The 22523-nt window shown below is 43.9% G+C and overlaps 1 protein-coding gene across 1 annotated transcript in view; it reads right to left on the bottom strand.

Moving 5' to 3' along the window:
• ZNF704 (zinc finger protein 704) overlaps positions 1–22523 on the bottom strand; it is a 657857-nt gene that overhangs the window by 98878 nt on the left and 536456 nt on the right. Inside the window, exon 6 of the mRNA XM_078685607.1 lies at positions 21057–21321. Within this exon, the coding sequence (XP_078541733.1) occupies positions 21057–21321 (265 nt within the window). The remainder of the gene's footprint in view (positions 1–21056; positions 21322–22523) is intronic.

Genomic DNA, 22523 nt, shown 5'->3' with positions numbered 1-22523 from the left:
GCCTCCTACACCATTTCAACCTTTCAGCCATGCATGGACCAATTTAGTACCAGGTAAGCATCACACATCTATTGAAATGGGGGTCGCAGTGTGTAGGGCTTGCAGTGTGTGGGGGGGGTCGCAGTGTGTGGGGGGGCTCTGTGTGGGTGTGTGTGGAGGGCTCCGTGTGGGTGTGTGTGTGGGGGGGCTTTGTGTGGCTGTGTGTGTGGGGGGCTCTGTGTGGGTGTGTGTGTGGGGGGCTCTGTGTGTGTGTGTGGGGGGGGCTGTGTGTGTGTGTGGGGGGCTCTCTGTGGGTGTTTGTGTGTGTCATTTGCGAGAGATAAAGCTAGTTGCATTGTAAATGACAATGCCATTTATTTATGTTTTAAAAAAACACATAAATAAAAATAATGTCAAGAGCAATGCCAATAGCTCTAACTTTAACAAAGGCAAAACCATTGCATTGTAAATGCTTGTTTGTTCTGTAAGGCTGGCCTCATGCAAGGGGCCTTCTGAGTCTAGAAGGGAACTGTCTTTACTGTGGCAGCTATGATCTGCTCCTCTCCAGAGGGTCATCATGTCAAGCTGGATTGTGGCTGCGCAGCAGCCCCACGGACTCTGCCCCCACATCCAAGAAAGCACTGACAGAGTTTCCCCTCTGCACTGGAGCCAGACAGATCTAAGCAGTCTGGTGCCCCTCTAATGCTGATACACGGAGATCGGTATAAACCATCTCCAGCTGAGCTCACTTGATGGACTGAATATCTAGGAAATATCCTGGCTTCATGGAGGACCCAGGAACAGCTAGGCCACACGTGAAGCAAAGGCCTGTGAACAGAACGAGAGCCAGGCTGGCTGCTTGCTTTGGACTGGGTCAGGTGGTGTGGAAAGTTTACAGAATTACTCCTGTACAACCAACTGATTTTGGTGTTTTGATCACCTTAATGTAATTTTGTTGTATCGAGGAGCGAGCTCGGGGATGGTGCTCATATCCCACCCACTGGATAGAAAAGTAAGCCTTTCCAGACATTCACCCCTAGAAAGAGGAGGGTATATGAAGACCCTGCTGCCAAGGTTTCTTCCTTCTCCTACGTGTGCTCATGAAGTGCTGTTACAGTTTGGAAGCAAGGCCTGGTAAGATCCAATATTTGGGTCTTGATTAGATTGGCCTTTGGGTCTTATAGAGTGCAACCTTTATATTTCGTGGCACTGAAAAGCAAAAGCAAATGACATGACCAAGAAACACAATGTAAAGAGAAAGGGAATTAAAAGAACAAGTAGGTTTTCAGTGCCTACCAGGCCCTTATTACATATTGCGTGCACTGTCCTTGCGTGTTCCATGGCGCACCTTTAAGCAGGTGTGCCAGGTGCGAACAGGGACAGTGAACCCTATTATGATGATTGTACTACCCATAGGGCAGCTGTGTACTCGTGCTGCCCTGGGGGCAGAGCATTCAGTGACGTATGAAGTGGGTGCTTCAAAGCTACTCTGTGTTTCTCTTTGCAGGCGGCAATCTGCCTGCACTTTGAAGAGGGGTTAGAGCTCCCCTTACAAGTGGGTGCACTGATTCATTGCACCTGCCTGCAGGGGAATGTTTGTCGGGGTCCGTGGGACCCTCTTTCTCTCCTCAAGAGGGCTGCTCACACAGGGTGCACTGTCAGAGTGTCAAAGTTTTGTGGTGAACTTTCAGTGTGTTTCTAAACTGCATGTTTCCCTCTGCGGACGCATCCAAAAAACTGCGTGGGATCAGAGGCAAAGTGATTTCCTCTTTGCCTGGAGCCATACCCACATGCAAATGAGGAAACACCCTCTGAAGATAGCATAGGCACTATATGGGCATCAGCACTGATAGTATTACACATATGGCCACAGAAGTGTCTTTGACCCCTTCTGTAATACCATAGTGCACCAAGGTGCAAAAAGCAGGAGTACACACACATTGCGCCCATGGGGCACTATGTGCAATACATCCCTTGAAGTCAAAGTAGGAAGAAATTGTGCAGAGTTGAAATGGTGCCTAGTGCTGATTGATCTCCATGACCTACTGCCTCAAAGCTCCCCTTGGCATCCAGAGAAGAAGAGAGTTACTAGACCGCAGTGACCGAGTAGTAAGATATGGAGCAATGAGCTAAGTGTTGAAGCATACAGTTCATTAGAAACATGTTCAGTCTGAAATTAAATGCACCACTGCATTTTGGGTGCTTTGCATTTTCATCACAGTGTAATCAGAACGATTGACATACAAGCAATGGCGGAGGAACTTGTCTGGGAAGGCACAATATTTAAAAGCATGATCACAAGACTATATTTACAAGCCTTTTGAAGGAGACAGATCGTGATCAATAATAATGTCCAGGGATTTGACCTTCAGTAAGAGTGTGGTGCTGCATCCATAGAAACCACCAGGGAGAGGTATTCCAGCTTTTTCTGTTTCTACCCAAAATGAAATTTTCTGACTTACAGGCATTCATTTTGAGAAAGTTATTTCCTTTCCACTGCTGGACAGCTGACAGGCAGTTGCAAAAATTGGAAATAGATCATTCCACCTGATTATCAAGATGCATGATGAGCTGTGTCTCATCCAAGTAAGAAAGAACCAGGCAGCTAAAGGATATTCTGATGTCTGAGCGGAGATGGATGTAAATGTTGAAAAATATGTGACAGAGTGAGGAGGCCTCCAGTATGCCCTGGTAACATGATGGAATTTGAGAATGGAAGTGGGCCAATTTAATTTACTTATATGTTGGGCAGTAAGCATACTCCATCACAACGGTGACCTAGTATGACTATGCATACCACCACCATAATGGTCCTCCTGCCGAATTTAGTTGCGGGCAGACCTTTGGTTTAATCATGGAAGAGACTACTCCATCTCTGCTATGACAAAACCCCTCACACTGAGTAAGAGCCGTCAGAGGCAGACTTCTAATTCATCCACCTAAATTCAGATGGGTGTAATTAGAGGTCAATTGTCACTGCTCTTCTCTGCCAGGACCACCCTGACAGTAAAGGGCAATGAAAACTGCTTAATGCTCACCTCACCATGGGAGAGGACTCCCATGGTGAGGGGAGCAATTTATTTTTATTTTCCAAAAAGAAAATCCCTCTTCGGGATTTTGTTTTTGAAAATAAAAAAGAAGACAGTGTGGTGCAGACCTTTGTCATGTTGACAGAGCCATGTACTGAACTGCAAAAAGTACTGACAAGAACAGCTATGACGGCGGTTCCTGCTAATGCTTTATAATGACCCTCCTGCTTAGTGGTAATTTCTAAATCTGATGGATGGTACCTCTGCCAGGACAATGGAGTAATTTACTCCATCGTGCTGGTGGAGAAATGGGTGTCTGCCAGTTTATAAATCTGCCCCTTAGTTTGGTCTTGTAAGAATAATGTGAACAACTGAAAGATAGTATTGTCTGCTCTTACCTCCAGCAAGTGATGGAACAACACAAGTGATCAACTAGCCTGGGTAGTAATTTAGTTGCTGTATATAAAGGGCATTAGACTCAAGAACTATTTATCACCATTCTTCATACGTATTTTACCCAGAGCTAGCAGCTGTTTTCAGATAAATATATCACTCTTCAATGACTGTCTAAGCAATATAATTAAATGAGGAGGGCAGACCAAGGTAGTTTTTAGTTCTCGGCCTAGCGTTACACTGCACAGCAGTGTTCGCGCAGCCGAGATTTAATGTAAACAACTGTATGGGGGCTTGAACCCGCCCCTCTTCTCCATTGGCTGGCTTCCTAAACGGAGGCCAGCCATTGGAGGAGAAGGGCGTCACTCCGTTCAAGCCCCGTCTTTTTCGGATTCGGGGCGTGTTTTTTGCAGTTTTTAAGTCTGTGACGTCATCTGTCAGTCAACCGCAAAAGACACGCCCCCGAATGCGAAAATGGCGCCGCTTTCCTGACGCCATTTCTGCCCGACCGCCGCCGGAAGAAGTCGAGAAGCTGCCGAGTCCTCCGGTGAGTATGTGTTGTTCGTTGTGCTTGCTGTCCTGCCCCTGCCCCCACGTTCGTTGTGCTTGCTGTCCTGACCCCCCTCCTCGTTCGTTGTGCTTGCTGTCCTGCCCCCCTCGTTCGTTGTGCTTGCTGTCCTGACCCCCCTCCTCGTTCGTTGTGCTTGCTGTCCTGCCCCCCCGTTCGTTGTGCTTGCTGTCCTGCCCCTGCCCCCTCGTTCGTTGTGCTTGCTGTACTGACCTCCTCCTCGTTCGTTGTGCTTGCTATCCTGCCCCCCCTCGTTCGTTGTGCTTGCTGTCCTGCCCCTGCCCGCTCGTTCGTTGTGCGTGCTGTCCTGCCCCTGACCCCTCGTTCATTGTGCTTGCTCTCCTGCCCTCCCCTCGTTCGTTGTGCTTGCTGACCTGCCCCCCCTTGTTCGTTGTTTTTTTTTTTTTTTTTTATTTATTATTATTTTTATTTATTTATTTTATTATATATTATATTATTATTTATTTAATTAAATAAAATATAAAAAAAATTAAATTATAATTTATTATAATTATCAGTAGGAATAAATGCAGATCAATTCTAGCTAAATATCTTAAAAAAAAAAAAACATATCATACCCTGGTGCTATTGTCTGCAGTCACCCTATTCACTCTGAGAATGCCAAGGCAAACAAACTGAAGGTAAATGGACCTGGAGAGGTCCAATCAGAGAGATTAATGAACTGTAAAGGGGCAGGGATTGTCCACCCACTCCATGAAGGACATTGGGAAAAGTAACTGTATGGACGAGACTGGAACCTTGAAATTCTGACCAGTAGGCAGTAAACAAGGATTCCAAGCCCTGTGACTCCAAACAATGACCTGTGTGTTTCTCATCCAGTGCTGCTGTTTACAACCCAATAGCATCAGGACGACAAGTCCCAGAATGCAATGTTAAAATGCGGCCTCGATGAGCTACTCGTATGTGAACCTGAGAAACTTGAACATTCTGTGTTTTTTGCATCCATTTCATGGAGCACTCTGTTGCAATTGATCACTTTCTGGTAGATTGTAAGCGTGTGTCTGTTCAAGGGGTACTTGTAGTGTGGACTCTCAGTCAGCCAGGGCTCATGTGTCTGCGTGAGCAGCTCATCCAATCAAGTCTTTTTATTGTAATACTGTTCTATGCAGTCCTGCATTCGCAATGTGGTCAACAGGACTATGAGTCCCAGAATGCAAAGACAAAACATGGACTGGATGAGGTACTCGGGCATGAACCTCAGGAATGTGCTAGGTTGGTTTCGGGGCTTAGTGACTTCCCATCAGAGCCACAGGTTCCAGGAGAGACACTGGTGGGTGTTTTTCCGCAGGTTCAAAGCGCGAAACAGTGGCCGTCCTCCTCAGTTGTGATAAGTTCAAGCAAGGGCGGTGCTTCCTTGCGGTGAGGGGCTAAAGCAGACCCCTCGACATTCGCAGTGTTCCCATTGCCTCGTGTAAGAACCTTCAGGAGGCCATAAAATACCTTGTTATTTTATTAGGAATGTAAATTGTCAATGCCTTTGGTAATAGTTAAATCGGGTAACTTATATGTATTTAGTGTGTGCAGATGCACCAAACGAGGAAATAAAAAAAGAAACAAACAGCATAGCCAAAGCACCATAACATATCATACCCAAACTTAGCACACCGGAGCTTAACCTTTCAGATTCTGCGCCCACTTTAACTACCTTGTTGTTACAAACTTGTCACACAAAGATATGCCCATGTATCTAGTGGCCTTTTTTTGCTGTCTCAGGATCTGTGTTAATTCGTCGTTTTTCAATGACGTGTCTGTAAAGCGCTCTGCCACCCTATGCTCTGGCTTATCCTTTTGTTATTAGTTAATTTGGAAATAGGCTTTTGTCTATGCGGATAATGCTCACATTGTCATGCACTTACACCCGCATGCTAATAATACTGTTATCATTTTACTTATTGCCTATTACAAATCTATTAATGGGTAATGCGGAATTTTCTCAAATCAAAATAGGATAAACAGTTTGTGGTAAATAGGTCTCTCTGAGGCTTCCCTTTCTGGGCTTATTCTGTAAGCGCTCCCCCCAGTCTTTCTCATCAATGTAAAAAGATCTGGAGCTTGGGACATTTCTTACGTCCTTCCCCTGCAACCTTTTAGGGTGCTACTTTTTCTTTTTCTCTAAGCACTCTACGAGAATGCATGTGTTTTCCAGCTGTCTCCCTAGTTTCGTTGTCTTTTTCCCTGCCCGCGCTTCCTGGTGGTGGGAAACGTTTCCACCACTGCAGCCCAGACTTACTAAGCACACTATGCAAGGCAAAGGAGTGCAATTGGTAATGCCTCTCAAAATGTTGTGCCCAAAAGGTTTGGGATCGGAAATTGATGCAACGCCAGCGCCACACACATTCATGGGAGGACCGTAGAGCTTGTTGTGCTTGCTGTCCTGCCCCCCTCCTTCATTGTGCTTGCTGTCCTGCCCCCCTCGTTGCTTGTGCTTGCTCTCCTGCCCCCCTCATTCGTTGTGCTTGCTGTCCTGACCCGCCCTCGTTGCTTGTGCTTGCTCTCCTGCCCCCCCTCGTTCGTTGTGCTTGCTCTCCTGCCCCTCCCTCGCTGGTTGTGCTTGCTCTCCTGCTCCCCCCCTCGCTGGTTGCGCTTGCTCTCCTGCTCCCCCCCTCACTTGTTGTGCTTGCTCTCCTGCTCCCCCCCTCGTTGGTTGTGCTTGCTCTCCTGCTCCCCCCCTCGTTCGTTGTGCTTGCTCTCCTGCCCCCTCTCGTTGGTTGTGCTTGCTGTCCTGCCCCCTCGTTGCTTATACTTGCTCTCCTGCCCCCTCGTTGCTAGTGCTTGCTCTCCTGCCCCCCTCGTTGCTTGTGCTTGCTCTCCTGCCCCACTCGTTGCTTGTGCTTGCTGTTCTGCCCCCTCGTTGCTTGTGCTTGCTCTACTGTCCTCCTCGTTGCTTGTGCTTGCTGTCCTGCCCCCTCGTTGCTTGTGCTTGCTGTCCTGCCCCCTCGTTGCTTGTGCTTGCTGTCCTGCACCCTCGTTGCTTGTGCTTGCTCTCCCGCCCCCCTCGTTGCTTATGCTTGCTCTCCTGCTCCCCCTCGTTGCTTGTGCTTCTTCTCCTGCCCCCCTCGTTCGTTGTGATCGCTCTCCTGCCTCCCCCCTTCGTTGGTTGTGCTTGCTCTCCTTCCCCCCTCGCTGATTGTGCTTGCTCTCCTGCCCCCCCTCGCTGGTTGTGCTTGCTCTCCTGCCTCCCCCTTCGATGGTTGTGCTTGCTCTCCTGCCTCCCCCTTAGATGGTTGTGCTTGCTCTCCTGCCCCCCCTCACTTCTTGTGCTTGCTCTCCTGCCCCTGCCCCCTCGTTGCTTGTGCTTGCTCTCCTGCCCTTGCCCCCTCGTTGCTTTTGCTTGCTGTCCTGCCCCTGCCCCCTAGTTGCTTGTGCTTGCTATCCTGCCCCCTTGTTACTTGTGCTTGATGTCCTGTCCCCTCGTTGCTTGTGCTTGCTGTCCTGCCCACTCGTTGCTTGTGCTTGCTCTCCTGCCCCCCTCATTGGTTGTGCTTGCTCTCCTGCCCCCCTCGTTGCCTGTGCTTGCTCTCCTGCCCCCCCTCGTTGGTTGTGCTTGCTCTCCTGCCCCCCCCTCGTTGGTTGTGCTTGATCTCCTGCCCCCCCTCGCTTGTTGTGCTTGCTCTCCTGACCCCCCCTCGCTGGTTGTGCTTGCTCTCCTGCCCCCCCTCGCTGGTTGTGCTTGCTCTCCTGCCCCCTCGTTGCTTGTGCTTGATCTCCTGCCCCTGCCCCCTCATTGCTTGTGCTTGCTGTCCTGCCCCTGCCCCCTCGTTGCTTGTGCTTGCTGTCCTGCTCCCTTGTTGCTTGTGCTTGCTGTCCTGCCCCCTCGTTGCTTGTGCTTGCTGTCATGCCCTGCTATTGGCATTGTAAATGACAATGCCAATTATTTATGTTTTAAAAACAAAAACATAAATAAAAATAATGTCATGAGCAATGCCAATAGCTCTAACTTTAAGAATGCCGAGACCATTGCATTGTAAATGCTTGTTAATTAGGGTGGAATAAGAGGGTCTTAGGCAAAGCTATAAAGCTTACCTTAGCAGTAACTCTATTTGTTAGCTGCCTCTTATGGATAATACTGCTGTTTTAAGTCAAAGCCTTAAAATTGTGGAAGTACTTAGCATTATTTATCGTCAGTTGTGTTTGCCAATGAACTGGTTAGTTGAATTTTACATGAAATATAACAATGCTGCGTTTTCTGGGTGATATTTTCAGTGAAATATATTGTATTTTTGAGGGTTAGAAGAAAGAAATATGTTAAAAATGTGATAACTACTGCTTCGTGCAATTTAAAAGATGTCTTGCTGGTGCTACATTATTTTCATCAGTTGTAGTGGATTTTCAGTCTAATTTGTTTTGTAAATATTTTTTATCCCTGCTGAGGATTCTACACCTGTTTTTTAAAAGAGATTTTGTTCATGAAATCATGAAATGTTTATTATTGGTACACAAAAGCTACTGCAATGGAGAATTGTCTGTAAATACACAATTTTCTTACTATGGTTTCAGCGTTCTTATGTATCTGCCCTAAGTCTGGGCGAAGTGCAAAAAAACCCCACCGCGATATGTGGAGCTCTTCAAGCGGCAGAGTGGGTTAGAAAAATTCAGTTTACGATAATTTTCAGTGCTGGGTGTTTGTCCGCGCTGTGAAATTATCGCGAACGGCACCATGCACAGTGCAAGTGGGCGCTGCACCCTTTCTGCCTCTTGAGTAGATTTTTTACATGAGCGGCAGCTTTCTCAACACGAATAGAAGGTTGCGAGCATACGTGGCCACTCGCATTGAGAAATCCGACCACCCGTGTTGAGAAAGCTGCCGCTGATGTATAAATAATATACATCAGAATATAATGCTACAGTCTTGAAAGAGCTAGCTAAGATCCAATTTAAGAAATGTTCAATATTAGATACAATTAAACAATTGGAACATAAATATTACATGTCAAAATACAATTCTACAGTCTTGGAAGAGCTGGATAAGGCTGAGAACCAATTTAATAAATGTTGCACTGAAAAGGCGTGTAGTTACTTATTGCAGCCTAATGCAAGATTTTATGGCAGTAGGAATAAATGCAGATCAATTCTAGCTAAATATCTTAAGTTTGATAAAGAAAAATATGTAATATAATTGAGTATCCACAAAGATGGCCATAGAGAACTACAGAACTTATACATAGCTGATTTTCTTGCCAACTTTTATAGATTATATACACCTGAATTTACCCCTCCAGATTATTTAATGGATGTATATTTTGCCTCTTTGTAACGTCCCTCCTCTGATAATATTGATTTCTCTTCCTTAGAGGCTTTTTTAACACAAGTGAAGCTGCTTATTGCTTTACAACAACTACCTACTGGCAAAGTCCCAGGTCCAAACATGTTCACCGTGGAATTATTCTTTTAATCCCCAAATTTACACTTTAATACATAACTTTACCAATTCACACAAATCTCAGGGCTTCTTTAATGAAGTCATGATTTGTCTTAGTCATAAAAAAGAAAAGGATCCTCCCTATGCCAAAATTATAGACCCATTATGTTTTTTAATGCTAATTGCAAGATATTTCCCGAAGCTTTAGGTTTTAGAGTGGAAACTATATTACCAACACTTATAAGCCCGGAACAATCAGGTTTTATTAAGGGAAAGAACATTGCTGACAACTCTTGTACTTTTCTAGACATTATTAATAAAGCAGTCAATCTTAAATATTCGATGGCTGCAATAACATTAGATGCAGAAAAAGCTTTTGACAGAACCATTAGTTACTCCTCGTGAAGGCGCTTAAATGGCATAGCACTGGACCCAATTTTTAAAAATCTAATCTCACTATTAAATTCTTAATCTCAATCGTCAGTCATTGTTAATGGGGTTTAGTATTCCTATTTTCTTTTACAAAGAGGCACAAGGTAGGGTTGTCCCTTATCCCCCCTACTTTTTATTTCAATGTTAGAAACTATTTTATTGAAGATCAAAGCCTCTGAACATTTTAGTGGTTTTAAGGTCCATAATCAGCATATCACAGCTTATGATAAACTGTTACTTGTATCTAACCCACAGACTTCCTTACCTGCCTTCTCTAGGGAGTTGGATTCCTTTTCAGAGCTCTCTGAATACAAACTTTTTTTTTTTTGTAAATCTTTTTATTAAAGGTAAATAAAATACAAGGCAAAAAATACAGTACAATAGAACATATTCCGAACGAGGAAAGAGAGCAAAAAATCATACAGTAAGGTTTATAAATTATATCAGGGAATGGACGCAGGGGAGAGACGAGCTTCAGAGCAAGTAATCAGTCCACATTACAGGAATGGTGGGTCAGGGGGAAAGCTGGACCTCAGAGACATCCAAAAGAGGAGGAGTGCAAATATCCCCACGGTAAGTGTTCCAGTGACTCCAGACCTTACCTCACATCCTGGGTCGCCCTCGTGCCACATAAACCGTCTTCTCCCTAAACATGCACCAATCCATATTTTCCATCCAAGCCTCAACCGTGGGTGGCCTCTGGGAACCCCACAACTGTGCTATGTCTCTCTTAGCAACCATATTTCCCAGGGTTGCCCACTGCGTCTGTGCGACAATATAATCAGTTGGTTCCCAGACATTCAGAAGACAACGTCTAGCCTCAGGTTGTAGAGCAACACCGGTAGCCTCTCCCATTTTATTGTGCACCCCAATCCAGAAGGCAGCAACCACGGGACACTCCCAAATTATATCCAAAAAAGTCCAGAGCAACCCACAACCACGCTTACAAAGACCATCTGTGGAGTAACCCATTCTAATCAAGCGGGGACCAGTCACATAGACTCTGTGTAGAATTTTATGTTGCACTAACCGGAGACGGGCCGGGATCGCGACCTCCTTAGGAGAAGAGATCGCGGACTGCCAATCCTCGTCATCTAATTCAAGGCCATCTCGGGTCCAAACGTCCTGGAGGAGCACTAACAAGTCAGTTCTACCATTGATTAGCTTTTTATATATCAAAGAAATAGTGCTATCCGGCACATGACCGTCTAGTATTCTATTCTCAAGCTGAGAGGATTCCGGGATACTTGCACTCTCGCGAAAAACCGACCGCAAAGCATGATGGACCTGGGCATATCGGAAATATCCTATCTTACCAAGTTGGAACTCTACTTGCAATTCCTCAAACGTTTTAAACTTGCCTTTGACCCAGAGGTCACTCACCTTACTGATCCCAATCATATCCCATTTCTCAAATCCTTTCGTTTTCCACAAGCTACCCAGTCTCTCAGAAGCAAAAAGCGGAGTCGCCCGGGTCAGTTGATCTTTCCAACTAATCGCACTGTTTGCGTAGTGCCATATCCGTACTGCAATCTTTGTGGGTCCCGAGAGTCTCCCGCCATCTAGTCTGGAGTAAAGCGCTCTATAATAATCTCCCCCCAGCAACAACCACCTATCGATTGCAAAAGCAGGGTTCAACCCGGGGCCATACATACCATGATTAATAGCCCCTAATTGAGACGCCCAGTAATATTGCTTAATGTCAGGGAGAGCAATACCGCCATCGTACCATGGTAGCGTCAGCTTGGCAAGGGCGATACGTGAACGCCCGTCCCAAATCAACTTCCTCTGGAGACTCTCAATAGCCCGAAAATAGGTCGCGGGGATTACATCAAAGGTGTTATGAAGAGCATATAGAAAGCGTGGCAATGACATCATCTTAAAAAGCGCCGCACGGCCGAGTGGCGAAAGCGGTAGTTTGCACCAGCGCACCACATACAGCTTCAACCGGTTCAGAGGTGGGAGCAAATTCTGTTCGTATCGGAAAGTCGGGTTCAGCGACACATATATCCCAAGATACTTAAAACCCGCCTGCGCAACCTGGATGGGACAATCGCGCGGCAAATGAGGGACTTCACCCGAAAGGACATATAAATAAGATTTAGTCCAGTTAATAACTAAGCCGGAATTTTTACCAAAAGATGTAAGGACATCAAACAAAACTATTAACGACTTCCGGGGCGACGTCAAATACAACAGTATATCGTCTGCATAGAGCGAAATCCGGTCTTCAAAGTCTGGGGCCCACTGAATACCTTTTATCGATGGTTCCCACCTAATCCATGCAGCTAGGGGCTCAAGAGCAAGGGCAAATAAGAGTGGAGACAACGGACAACCCTGTCTTGTATCTCTTCCAAGGGCGAAAGGCTTGGAAACCCGACCATTTACCACAACCTGAGCCAATGGATCTTCATAAAGGAGCTTGACCCAGCCAATAAAGCCAGGACCAAAACCGAACTTAGCCAGTACGGCCCACAAATATGGCCACTCAACAGTATCAAAGGCCATCGTGGCGTCTAAAGAGGCCAAGATGGCCGGCTCACGCAACCATGACGTCCTCGCAAGAACGCCGTACAACCGCCGCAGATTCATAGCCGTATTCCGAAGAGGAATGAAACCGGACTGGTCCGGATGAACCAAGTCACCAATCACCTTTATTATACGGTTAGCTAACAATTTAGCAAGGATCTTGGGCTCTGCATTAAGGAGTGATATCTGCCTATAAGAAGCACAGCGGTCCCTTGGTTTCCCCTCCTTGTGAATCACCACTATGGTCGCAAGACGCTGATCACGGGGAAGAGAGCCCATGTCCCGTGATTCCAAGAACATGTCACGAAGATACGGCGCTACTGTATCGGGGCGCAGTTTATAAAGTTCAATGGGGAGACCATTAGGGCCCGTCGCTTTTCCCGAACGAATGGAGCGTATAGCGAGAGCTACTTCATCTACGCTTATTACAGCATCCAGCAACTCTTTATCGGAGTCAGATAAGCTGGGCAGTGCTATATCTCGCAACAAGAAATGGGAGTCTTCCTCCGGTCTATCCGACACGGGGGAATACACTTCCTGGAAATGCTCCGCAAAACTCTGAACAATCACCTCAGGACCAGTCACACACATACCATTCACTCTCTCAATCACGGGAACCACGCGACTAGCCCTCTCTTTTTTGTCTAACCATGCTAACAGCTTGCCGGCTTTATCCCCGACATCATACAATCGCCCCTGTTGCTCCCTGCCCATGACTTTCGCGGCATCTGTGACCAGCGCCCTGTAGTCAAGTTGTTTAAGACGCAAGACATGCATCTTCTCACGGGTGACGCCCTGTTCCAGAGTACGTTCCAATTCGGTAATCTCAATCTCTAGTCTCACAACCTCCTCATTTCTACTCTTCTTCGCACCGGCTATCAATGACAACGCCTGGCCTCGGATGACCATCTTAAAGGCCTCCCAGAGCAACACCGCGGAAGACACAGATCCCTGATTTTCGACAAAATAGTGGTTGAGGGATTTAATCAACGCCGCACGGGTCTTAGGGGTACGGAGATACCACGGATTAATTGGGGCTACTCGCCCCTCTGTACATACACGCAACTCCATCCGAAGCCACAAAGGGGAGTGGTCGGAGATTCTCTGAGCCAGATGTCGAACCTTAGTAACAGAGGGGGCATGCGCAGCTGGCATCAGGATGTAATCAATCCTGGAAAGGCTACCGTGTGCACCCGAGTGGAAAGTGTATTGGTTCTGGGCCGGGTGTTGTAATCTCCAGCAGTCCACCAACCCCAGTGTGTCTATTAAATCATTAAGCCAATTCTGCGACCCGGCAAGGTCCCTGGGTGGGTGTCGATCTTCCCTACCAGAAACAACTGAATTAAAATCTCCACCCACAATCAAAATTCCTTCAGGATGCCCCAATAATACCTATCCCAGGTCCGCAAAGGTTGTAGACTGCAGACCAGGGGGGACATAAACTGAGAGTAAAGATATAATCCTACCCTCCAACCGTCCAGTGATAGCTACATAGCGCCCCCTATCGTCTAATAGTGTGGCATCAATCGCTAAGGGAAGAGAATGCCTAATTAGAATACCCACCCCCCTGGAACCAGAGGAGAACCCCGCATGAGCGACCAGGCGATATCCTCTCCGGTTCATGGCATGACAAGTGTTACCAATCAAATGCGTTTCCTGTAACAATACTACATCAGGAGAAAGTCGCTTCAACAGTTGCAACACAACCCCTCGCTTTATCCTGTCCCCTAACCCATTCACATTCCAACTCATTAGTCTCAATCCCCTACCCCCATCCCGAAAGTGAAAGTGGATCCAACCCCCCTCGGAACTCAGCATCCAAATCAATTGACAGAACAATATGTTGCCTTGCACCAAACCAAAACACACCCACGCAAACAACCCCCACCCACAAATGAAAAACCCGTTGCAAATCCCCCCACCCTGCACCCCTGCATAAGACTAAATAGCCACCCCAACTTGCAGTGTGCCTGTCGCCCTAACATCAAACTAGTCTCCAAAAAAAAAACCTAGAGGAGGAAAGAGTCCCATCCATCGCCCAGCAACCTCCGGGTATACATATCAATCATACAATAAAAGTCATCGAACCATAGTCAGGGTTATCAATAAAGTTCCGAGACCGGAAACCATGCTCCTATTCCTGCTCCGTCGGACCACCCTCCGCTCCTCCAGAATGCTCCTCCTGGTCACGACGGTGTTGCAAAGTGTCAAGCCATTCCCCTACCATCTCTGGACGATCAAAAAAGTACGTCTGTTCCTCGAATTCAACACGCAGCCTGGCTGGAAAAAGCATTGCGTATTTCAGTTCCATGTCCCTCAGTCGGCGTTTGACGCCCAGTAACTCAAGTCTTTGCTTTTGGACAGCCTGTGTAAAGTCCGGGTAGAAACTCACAGTGGTATTTTCATATTTCGTGGGTCCATTTGTCCGCAAATCCTGCAGGATAGCATCTCTATCTCTGAAATTAAAGATTCTGGCGATGAGAGGTCGCGGCGGGGCACCCACCTTCGGTTTACCACCCGGTACTCTGTGGGCTCTTTCAACCGTAAAGAACTTGCTCAACCCCTAAGGAGCAAGGTGCTTGGTGACGAGATCTTCCACAAAAAGATCAGCTGCCGGATCCTCCGATTTTTCCGGGACCCCTATAATGCGTACGTTGTTGCGCCGAGCCTTGCTTTCAAAGTCCTCCAACCGGCGGGCAAAAAAGTCATTCGAGGTCCTCAGATTGCGGACCTCCGTCTGCAGTTCAGACACATCACCCGTGAGGCTGGAAGTTTTCAAATGCAATGATTTGACCTTTTCGTTGGTTTTCGATAAATCCGTGCGGATCAAATTAACATCAAGCGCTACGGTCTCCAGCTTATGGGCAAGAGTCTCAAATTGTTGGCCGATGGAAGCCTTCATCCCGTCAATGGCACCCATGACGCCTTGCAAGGTCAATTCAGTCGATGAGGCCGGGTCCTCCTTAGCACCATCCAGTGATCTACTCGGTCCACCAGGGGATCCTTTAGCTTGAGCTATCTATCCATATTATTTGCCTGGGTGTAGCCACCTCGCCGAGTGATCTTGGATTTTTGCTTCTCACCATCAGGCTTAGTCGCCATCACGGACAGGAAGACTCTCCAGAACAGTAGGCAACGAAAGAAAATGGCTACACCGGGATCTGCAATCCAATCGGCAGCGGAGATCAGAGGGCACGGTCCGTCTGGGCCGAAAACACACAATCGGAGCAGCACCTACAATCGCTTAGCAGTCAAGTAGCTTTCACTAGTAGTAGGCTAGCTCTCAAGTAGGATCAGACAGAGGCCTCGAAAACGAAAGTGAAAGTCAGATCAGTGTCCCCTCAGGCCGCTGTTGTTCAACTACTGCCCGGGCATCACACCAACTCGAGCTCGGGCAATTCCGAGGGGCAGGCCGCAATATTCAAGTCGATGTTATTCCGGCTCCTGAAGTCCGATTCAAATTCGGACAACGGTGTTCGCCTCAGCTATGGCTCTTTTTCACAAACCGGTTAATATGATCAGGATAGTTTACAGGATAGATGCGGGAGGTTGCGAGGGTCTCGGGAGCCCTGTGCTCACGCGGCCATCTTGGTTACGCGCGAAGCTCCTCCCTCTGAATACAAACTTAATGTTACTTACTCTGTAAGCATGTGTTCTTGGCATGTAGAGCTGTAAATTCACATGCCATACATGCTCCTGCCATCTAGTGTTGGGTCTGGATGTTTGCAAGTTGTTTTTATAGGGAAATCAGACGTGCTTCCCCTTAATAAATTCTGCAGTAAAGAACAATTTGCTCCAGTAGGACTACCCTGGAGTCCTTTGAAAATGATATGTCTTGGAACATATACTGTAGTCACTTAGACATACTATTAAAATAAATACAGATGAATTAATACTAAAGTAATAACTCTCACACAACAATGGCCCCCACTATACCTATCTTGGTGGGGAAGGTGAGACGCAATAAAAATGATTATTTTACAAATCTTAAACTTTTCCCTAATTTTGGTACCGCTATGGCTTCCTAAAACCTTTTCTCTAAGATAAATACAATACTCTCTAGCTGTCTTTGGAATGGGAAATACTAGGATCTCTTTAACAAGATTAAAACTTTCCAAATGTCATGGATGTGTTAAGTTTCCTGATTTAAAACTTTATTAAAACAAGGCTTTTGTACTATACAAATATATAGTCGTTTGACAAACCCACTTATACGTAATGATAAGTTATAGTTCCCATTAGAATCATCAGTCATTGCTCGATTTTCCCACTGCCATATATTATTCATGTCATGCTGCCAACATTTTGGCCCTCTTCTACAATCTCACAAACATGCCAATTATTAAGACCCTATATGGTTTCTACTTTGTCTGAACATGATATATTCAAAACTCTCATTTGGTATAATAAGTGGATTAAAAATAATAGATTTCTGTACTGGAAGGCTTGGGCAGAACAAGGTTTAATTACCCTCGATTCACTTACATATACACATAAATAACACTCGTAGACCCTTCCAGGAGTTGTCCTGATATTTGAATATCTCGCCTCATTAACGACATAAACATTCACTAAATATAGACATCTGTAGGAATGTCCATAGCAATGTCAGTGGACCAAGAGATTAACATTAACCTCATAGATACTCCTATAAACTCATCATCTTCTAAGATAAAGTTCTATATTTGCAAAGGGCAGATAGAAAGAAGTCAAATACTGAACTTAAATGGGAAGCTGACCTACAATGTATTTGGGATATTTGTGATTGAGATACAATATGGGCAGCTCATTCAGCCAGTTTAAATAAAACTTTCACATTTTTTTATAATAGGATGTATTGTGTTCCTAGCATTCTCTCCAAATTCTTTATAGCAGGGCAAAATACTTGTTGAGGATCTGATAATGTTGATGCTTCTTATTTACGTATGTTTTTTTCTGTCCTAAAGTGGTCAATTTTGGGGTGGGAATTTTTGTCCACGATAGTAATTTCCAATGTTTCTTCTACTTTTCTATTCCTCTTGTTTTTAATGGGCAGATGTAATGTGGTTTACAATCCATTACTTGGGAAATTAGTTGACTTATTAATTGCAATTGCTTTACAAGTTACTGCTAGTAATTTTAAAACACGTAATAATCTGTCCGTACAACTTTGGTGGGATTCTGTATGCCACAATCATGGACCAGACCGAGATAAGGTAACATTGATGCAACTAGCTATTAAACATGATAAACCATGGTTACCTATTATCTGTAACTAACGATTTATCATTAATATTATTCTTTTTTTAATCTTGTAGTATTTACTGAATGATTTTAGCATGTGCTCTGCTATAAACAAGTGTTGCATTAGCAATTCCAGTTTTACTGTTGTTTTAGTAAAGAATTTGTAGAAGCTTATTCATCCCATTTCCCAACTGCAATAAGTCATTGTTTACTATTCAATTTGTATTACCTCTCTATTTACTTCTGATTATTCCTGATTTTTTCCTGTGATATTAACATTTATTAAATGTTTGTGTCTGCTATATATTTTGGTATTTGGAATTTTGTTTCTCTAGCTAAGTAGTTTGTATTTATATTTACCTATACGTTTATAGTCTATACTTCAATAGTGTCATATTACTTTTCTTGTATGGGCAATATGGAAAATGTCTTGTATTATTGTTTCATCAAAATAATAAAAAGTTATACAAAAAAAAGATAGGAAGTACCCCAATGTGAAACCAAAGAGAATGATATGGACTGCATCCATTTATAAATTAAATCGTATCCCGAGGATGGCTGGGGTGGGAGATACCTGAATATGTAGATTTTTGTTTACGGAGGCGTAATACATAATCATTGATCCAGAATGGTACACTTAAAGTTAAAAGCAATTGGTAGGCTTTATGGAATGCTAAACACATTACCCAAATTGACAAGTTCTAAAAATGTGCCTAATTATTTAAATGCAAATATGCACTTTATTTTCTACAAGTGCTACTTGGTGACATTAAAATCCTTCCTTTGGAAAATGATTTGGTGGCAGAGAGGTGAAACCCCTTAGCTCCTACTGTTCTAAAGTCCTAGAGTCAGAAGTCAAAATGAGCTAATACGGATGATAAACAGTATTTTTTATTTACTCTGACTATCTTCATCAGCAGACTCGCTTTTGACCAGCAGCAAATATGGGAGGTGACTAACTTGCACTCTCACAACACAACTACAGAAGATGTGGTGTCAGTTGATAACCTTACTAAGCCTCCTGTAAATTCAAATAGATTAAGGAGTACTAATAAGCAATTAGCCAGTTTGGAGCTAGTGAGCTAAGACTTCACAAAACAACAGCAATTATGGAGAACATACTTCGAAGAGAAGAGAGTGAGATTGACAGTTCAAACTTATTTCATCAAAAGAGGGTTAAAGGGGTTTCAGTTTCAATTCCTGTGCACCTGTTTAGAAATCTTAGGGTCAATGATATATTGCATGTATTAGTGCTACTGGCCAGATGCCATCAGCTGCTTCCCTTTCATCTAAAGATTTGTTATCAGTACAAATGTTAAATCTGATGGGTCTGGTGTGGTGGAATTGATTAGCAAAAGCTCGGATGAAGCAGTTAATTTGAGTTTCAATAAGCAGAAAATATTAGAATGCTGGATAATAAAAACTTGAAAGACACCGGTACAACCATTCCCATGTGACTGGTTACTGGAATATGCTGCGTTAAGGGTTGGAGAAAGGAAGGATAGCTAATTTTTGAAAAATGCTCAAATATTCAAACATTCTGACATGCCCACTAACCTCTCAATGGTAATAACAACAAATTGATCTAAAACATGAATTTGAGATAGTTAAACTAGGAATAGTTCATCAATCTACAGGAGAAGGGGATGGGGTGGGGCGGGATAGCGACTGGCTTCAAAAACCTTCTTTACAATAAAAACACCTTGACCTAGTTCCACCAAATCACCTTTGTTGAACAATCAGAAGCAGTCCAGTTTGAATAATAAGTCATAGGCATGTCATTCTGGCATATTGCAGGGTTTAAGAAAAAGTATGCTGAACAATTTGATCACAAGAATGTCATACATAATGATATTGTATGCCTCCATGAGACGTGGTTAACAGACTCTTTTCATGTAAATGGATTCAGGATGTTTCATATTGAAGATAGCCAGAGTGATTCGTATGATCTTCCTACAGGGGAGGGCAATGGGTCTTCTGAAGCTCATCAATATAAAAGTAAAATAAATAATAACACAATTGGAAAGTGGAAGTCCAAATGTTCAGATTCTGTGGTTGGAGAATTTGAATACTGTTAATACAATGTCTTTTTAATATTAAACATACACAGAGCCACAAGAGGGAAATTCGAAGCACAGTACCCTAATACTTGATAGTTTACAGAGAATGGTGAAACAGTTGATTGATTGTGATTAGTTGATATTTACACAAGACTGCAATCTAAAGCCAATGATCATCCTAGTGAGTAACTAATGGCGTGAACAGTAAAATGTCACCTGGTCTATCTCTACCCAAATCTCTCTAAACAAGGAATGGGCAGGAAAAATAAATCTGACATATATTGATAAAGTTTACCCATCATTTTTGATTTCTGAGAAGCAGTCTTAAATTACTCTTTAGTTACTATTCCATCATTTAATTACTTCCTTGATATACCACCATGGCATTGAAATGAAATTGATCAGAGACTACAGGTGATAAAATGGCTTGTTGACACAACAGATCATATGTATATGGAGGACATCTATGCCTTAAAAAGCCATGGATAGAACAATTGGCTATTTGGGAAACAGTAGGGAATTAGAAGCTCTCTTGGACATAGTAAAAAATATCAGCAGAATAAAGCAAAATATGTGTTCAAAAATGCTACCTGACCTAATGAGCTTCAATAATTAATGGTACTAAGAAACATAAATAATCCGATTTTTGTGAATAAATAGTTCACAAATGAACTTAGGGTCTTCAAAAGAACAAAAACAAAATAATGAGCTGAGAAGGTTACCTGGGGAAGTGGTGTCTGCTGCCAAAAAGAAGCAAATAGCAAATTAAAAACCTGCACAAAGTGAAGTTATGGCAAGTCAAAAGGCAGATTTCTATTAACACATGGGTAACTAAGAGACTGTAAAAGCGAAGGATACCAATATACCTTTGGCAAACAGTACACAGGCTGGATGGCTTGAATCAGGCTATGAATATGAACAGTGTATCTACTGAAGAGTGATCATCCAATATAAATCTGCTTTCAATTTGCACTCGGACCAGTAGAAAACACTTTTAGTTGTCCAACTATTGAAGACAATAAAACTGAAGATCTGATATTATTCAATAGACCTTCAAGGACCCCGGACCATGATGATCTACCAATGGGCAGTTAGAAATGTTTGTTCCATCTTTTCGGAAATCTTACTTTTGCCACTGTTTAATCAATTTGTAATCTTTCTGATATTTAAAACTTCTGTAGGTGCTCAGTAATTCACACATTTGATACAAAGGGAGACAGAACTCAACTCACTAAATAAGCGCTCACAGGATAGCTTTGTTATATAAAGGGCAACAGCTGTGCTAGAAAGTTGCTAGAGAAGTTTCAGAAATGGTTGTGTGACGACATACATGTGGTAGAAGATGTCAAATCTGATGAAAGCATGTATATTGTGTTGTCAGGTCATTTATCACTGAGTTTTCATTAGAGTTATTCTTTCTATTATAATATAATAAAAAAAGACAATAATAATAACCAACGTACCTGGTATGCATGATCAGTGTGTACGAGGTAGAGGGTGGTAGGAGCGGAGTGGCTCAGAGGTGTCATACATGTAGTTTCAGCTTTGGCACATGCTGTTTCTGTATGCCCAGCATCCTGGGAGGGGAAAAGAGGGGGCGTAGATGCTACACATGGTGAGCCAGGGGAAACACTGATCAATCCCTCAGATACCGAGTCTGTGTTCAGTCTAATCTCAGTATAGTAAAAATCTTCCTCTCCGTCACTAAATTCAGAATCCCCAGTGCGACTAAAATGAGAAAGAAAAAAGACACAAACCAGATGTCCTGAATGAAACAGGTATATATATTGTAGTCTTCAACTAGAACAGGTATTATTGATCCTCAGAAACATTTTAAACACGTTAAAAGAAAAGAATCATTCAGACACAAGTATCTGGAGATCCACAAGAACCTAAGACAAAATATATTTTCTTTTAAATTTACTTGTCTACATTCTACATCCATGATATACTGCACCCTCTATTCCTTTCTCTAATGTAATGACAACACCCACTTGCTCAGCATGCACTACCACCACTATTACAGTCAGGTTACAGTTAATGATCATCAGCCAAGAGTAAACGAGGCTGTTTCAACAGCTTCTTACTTGGTCACGAGAGTACTCAGCCTAACTCCTGGAAACCAGTAATCCTTCCACTTGTTCACTCTTCAACCATTTAAGCCACTTAGACACTTACAGGCCTCTTTCTCTTGCCACCAAGCCAGCTGATTGTAACCAAAGGTCACACTTAAAATGTGTTTCTCTAGCTTTCGTAGAAGAGCATGGAATTTTACCAAATACTTCTTTCAAAGCTTTTTCCATTGCCGTCTTGAAGTGTGTAAGGTGTCAAAGTGATCATCATCAACACCATGAAGCTTTTTCTTTTTTTTGTCTTTGCAAACTTTACAAAGTTAGGGGTGTGGCCACGTTGTCAAGATACTAAAGTGAGAAGACATGCTCTGGCTCTATTTCTCGCCTGTCCATAGGTTACCGTTGCATTTTAACACATCTTTTGACTTGTCCTATGGTGGCCGACCAATTGCAGGAAAGCTGAAGTGGTGGGGAGTGTGGGGTGCAGAGAACAGTGCCCCTGAGTATTAGTTAGCTGTGTGTCTTCAAATGGCCTAGCCACTCTGCTGCCTCGTTTGGCTGGAACCAAGAATGATGGTGTTGGGCCTGCCCGCAACACATCTGGAACTGGCAGAGGGCGAGTGGAGAAATGGGGTTAACTGCTATCTTTCTGTCATACATCATATTTCTACACTGTGAGAAGCACAGGCGGGGAACCATTAATTTCATGTGATCAGGTGAAGTAGCAAAATGTCCAGACCCTTACACAGTAGTGAATATCACAATTTAAATCTAAACAGGGAGATGGCTTGCATCTTTGTCCACAGTACCCTCTTGAAATTACACCCTCTTGGGGCTCTGCTGACCACAGCTGTGATT

Source organism: Lissotriton helveticus, chromosome 4_1 (genome assembly GCF_964261635.1).
Source record: "Lissotriton helveticus chromosome 4_1, aLisHel1.1, whole genome shotgun sequence".
NCBI lineage: Eukaryota > Metazoa > Chordata > Amphibia > Caudata > Salamandridae > Lissotriton > Lissotriton helveticus.
This window is presented reverse-complemented; position numbering and strand designations above follow the sequence as displayed.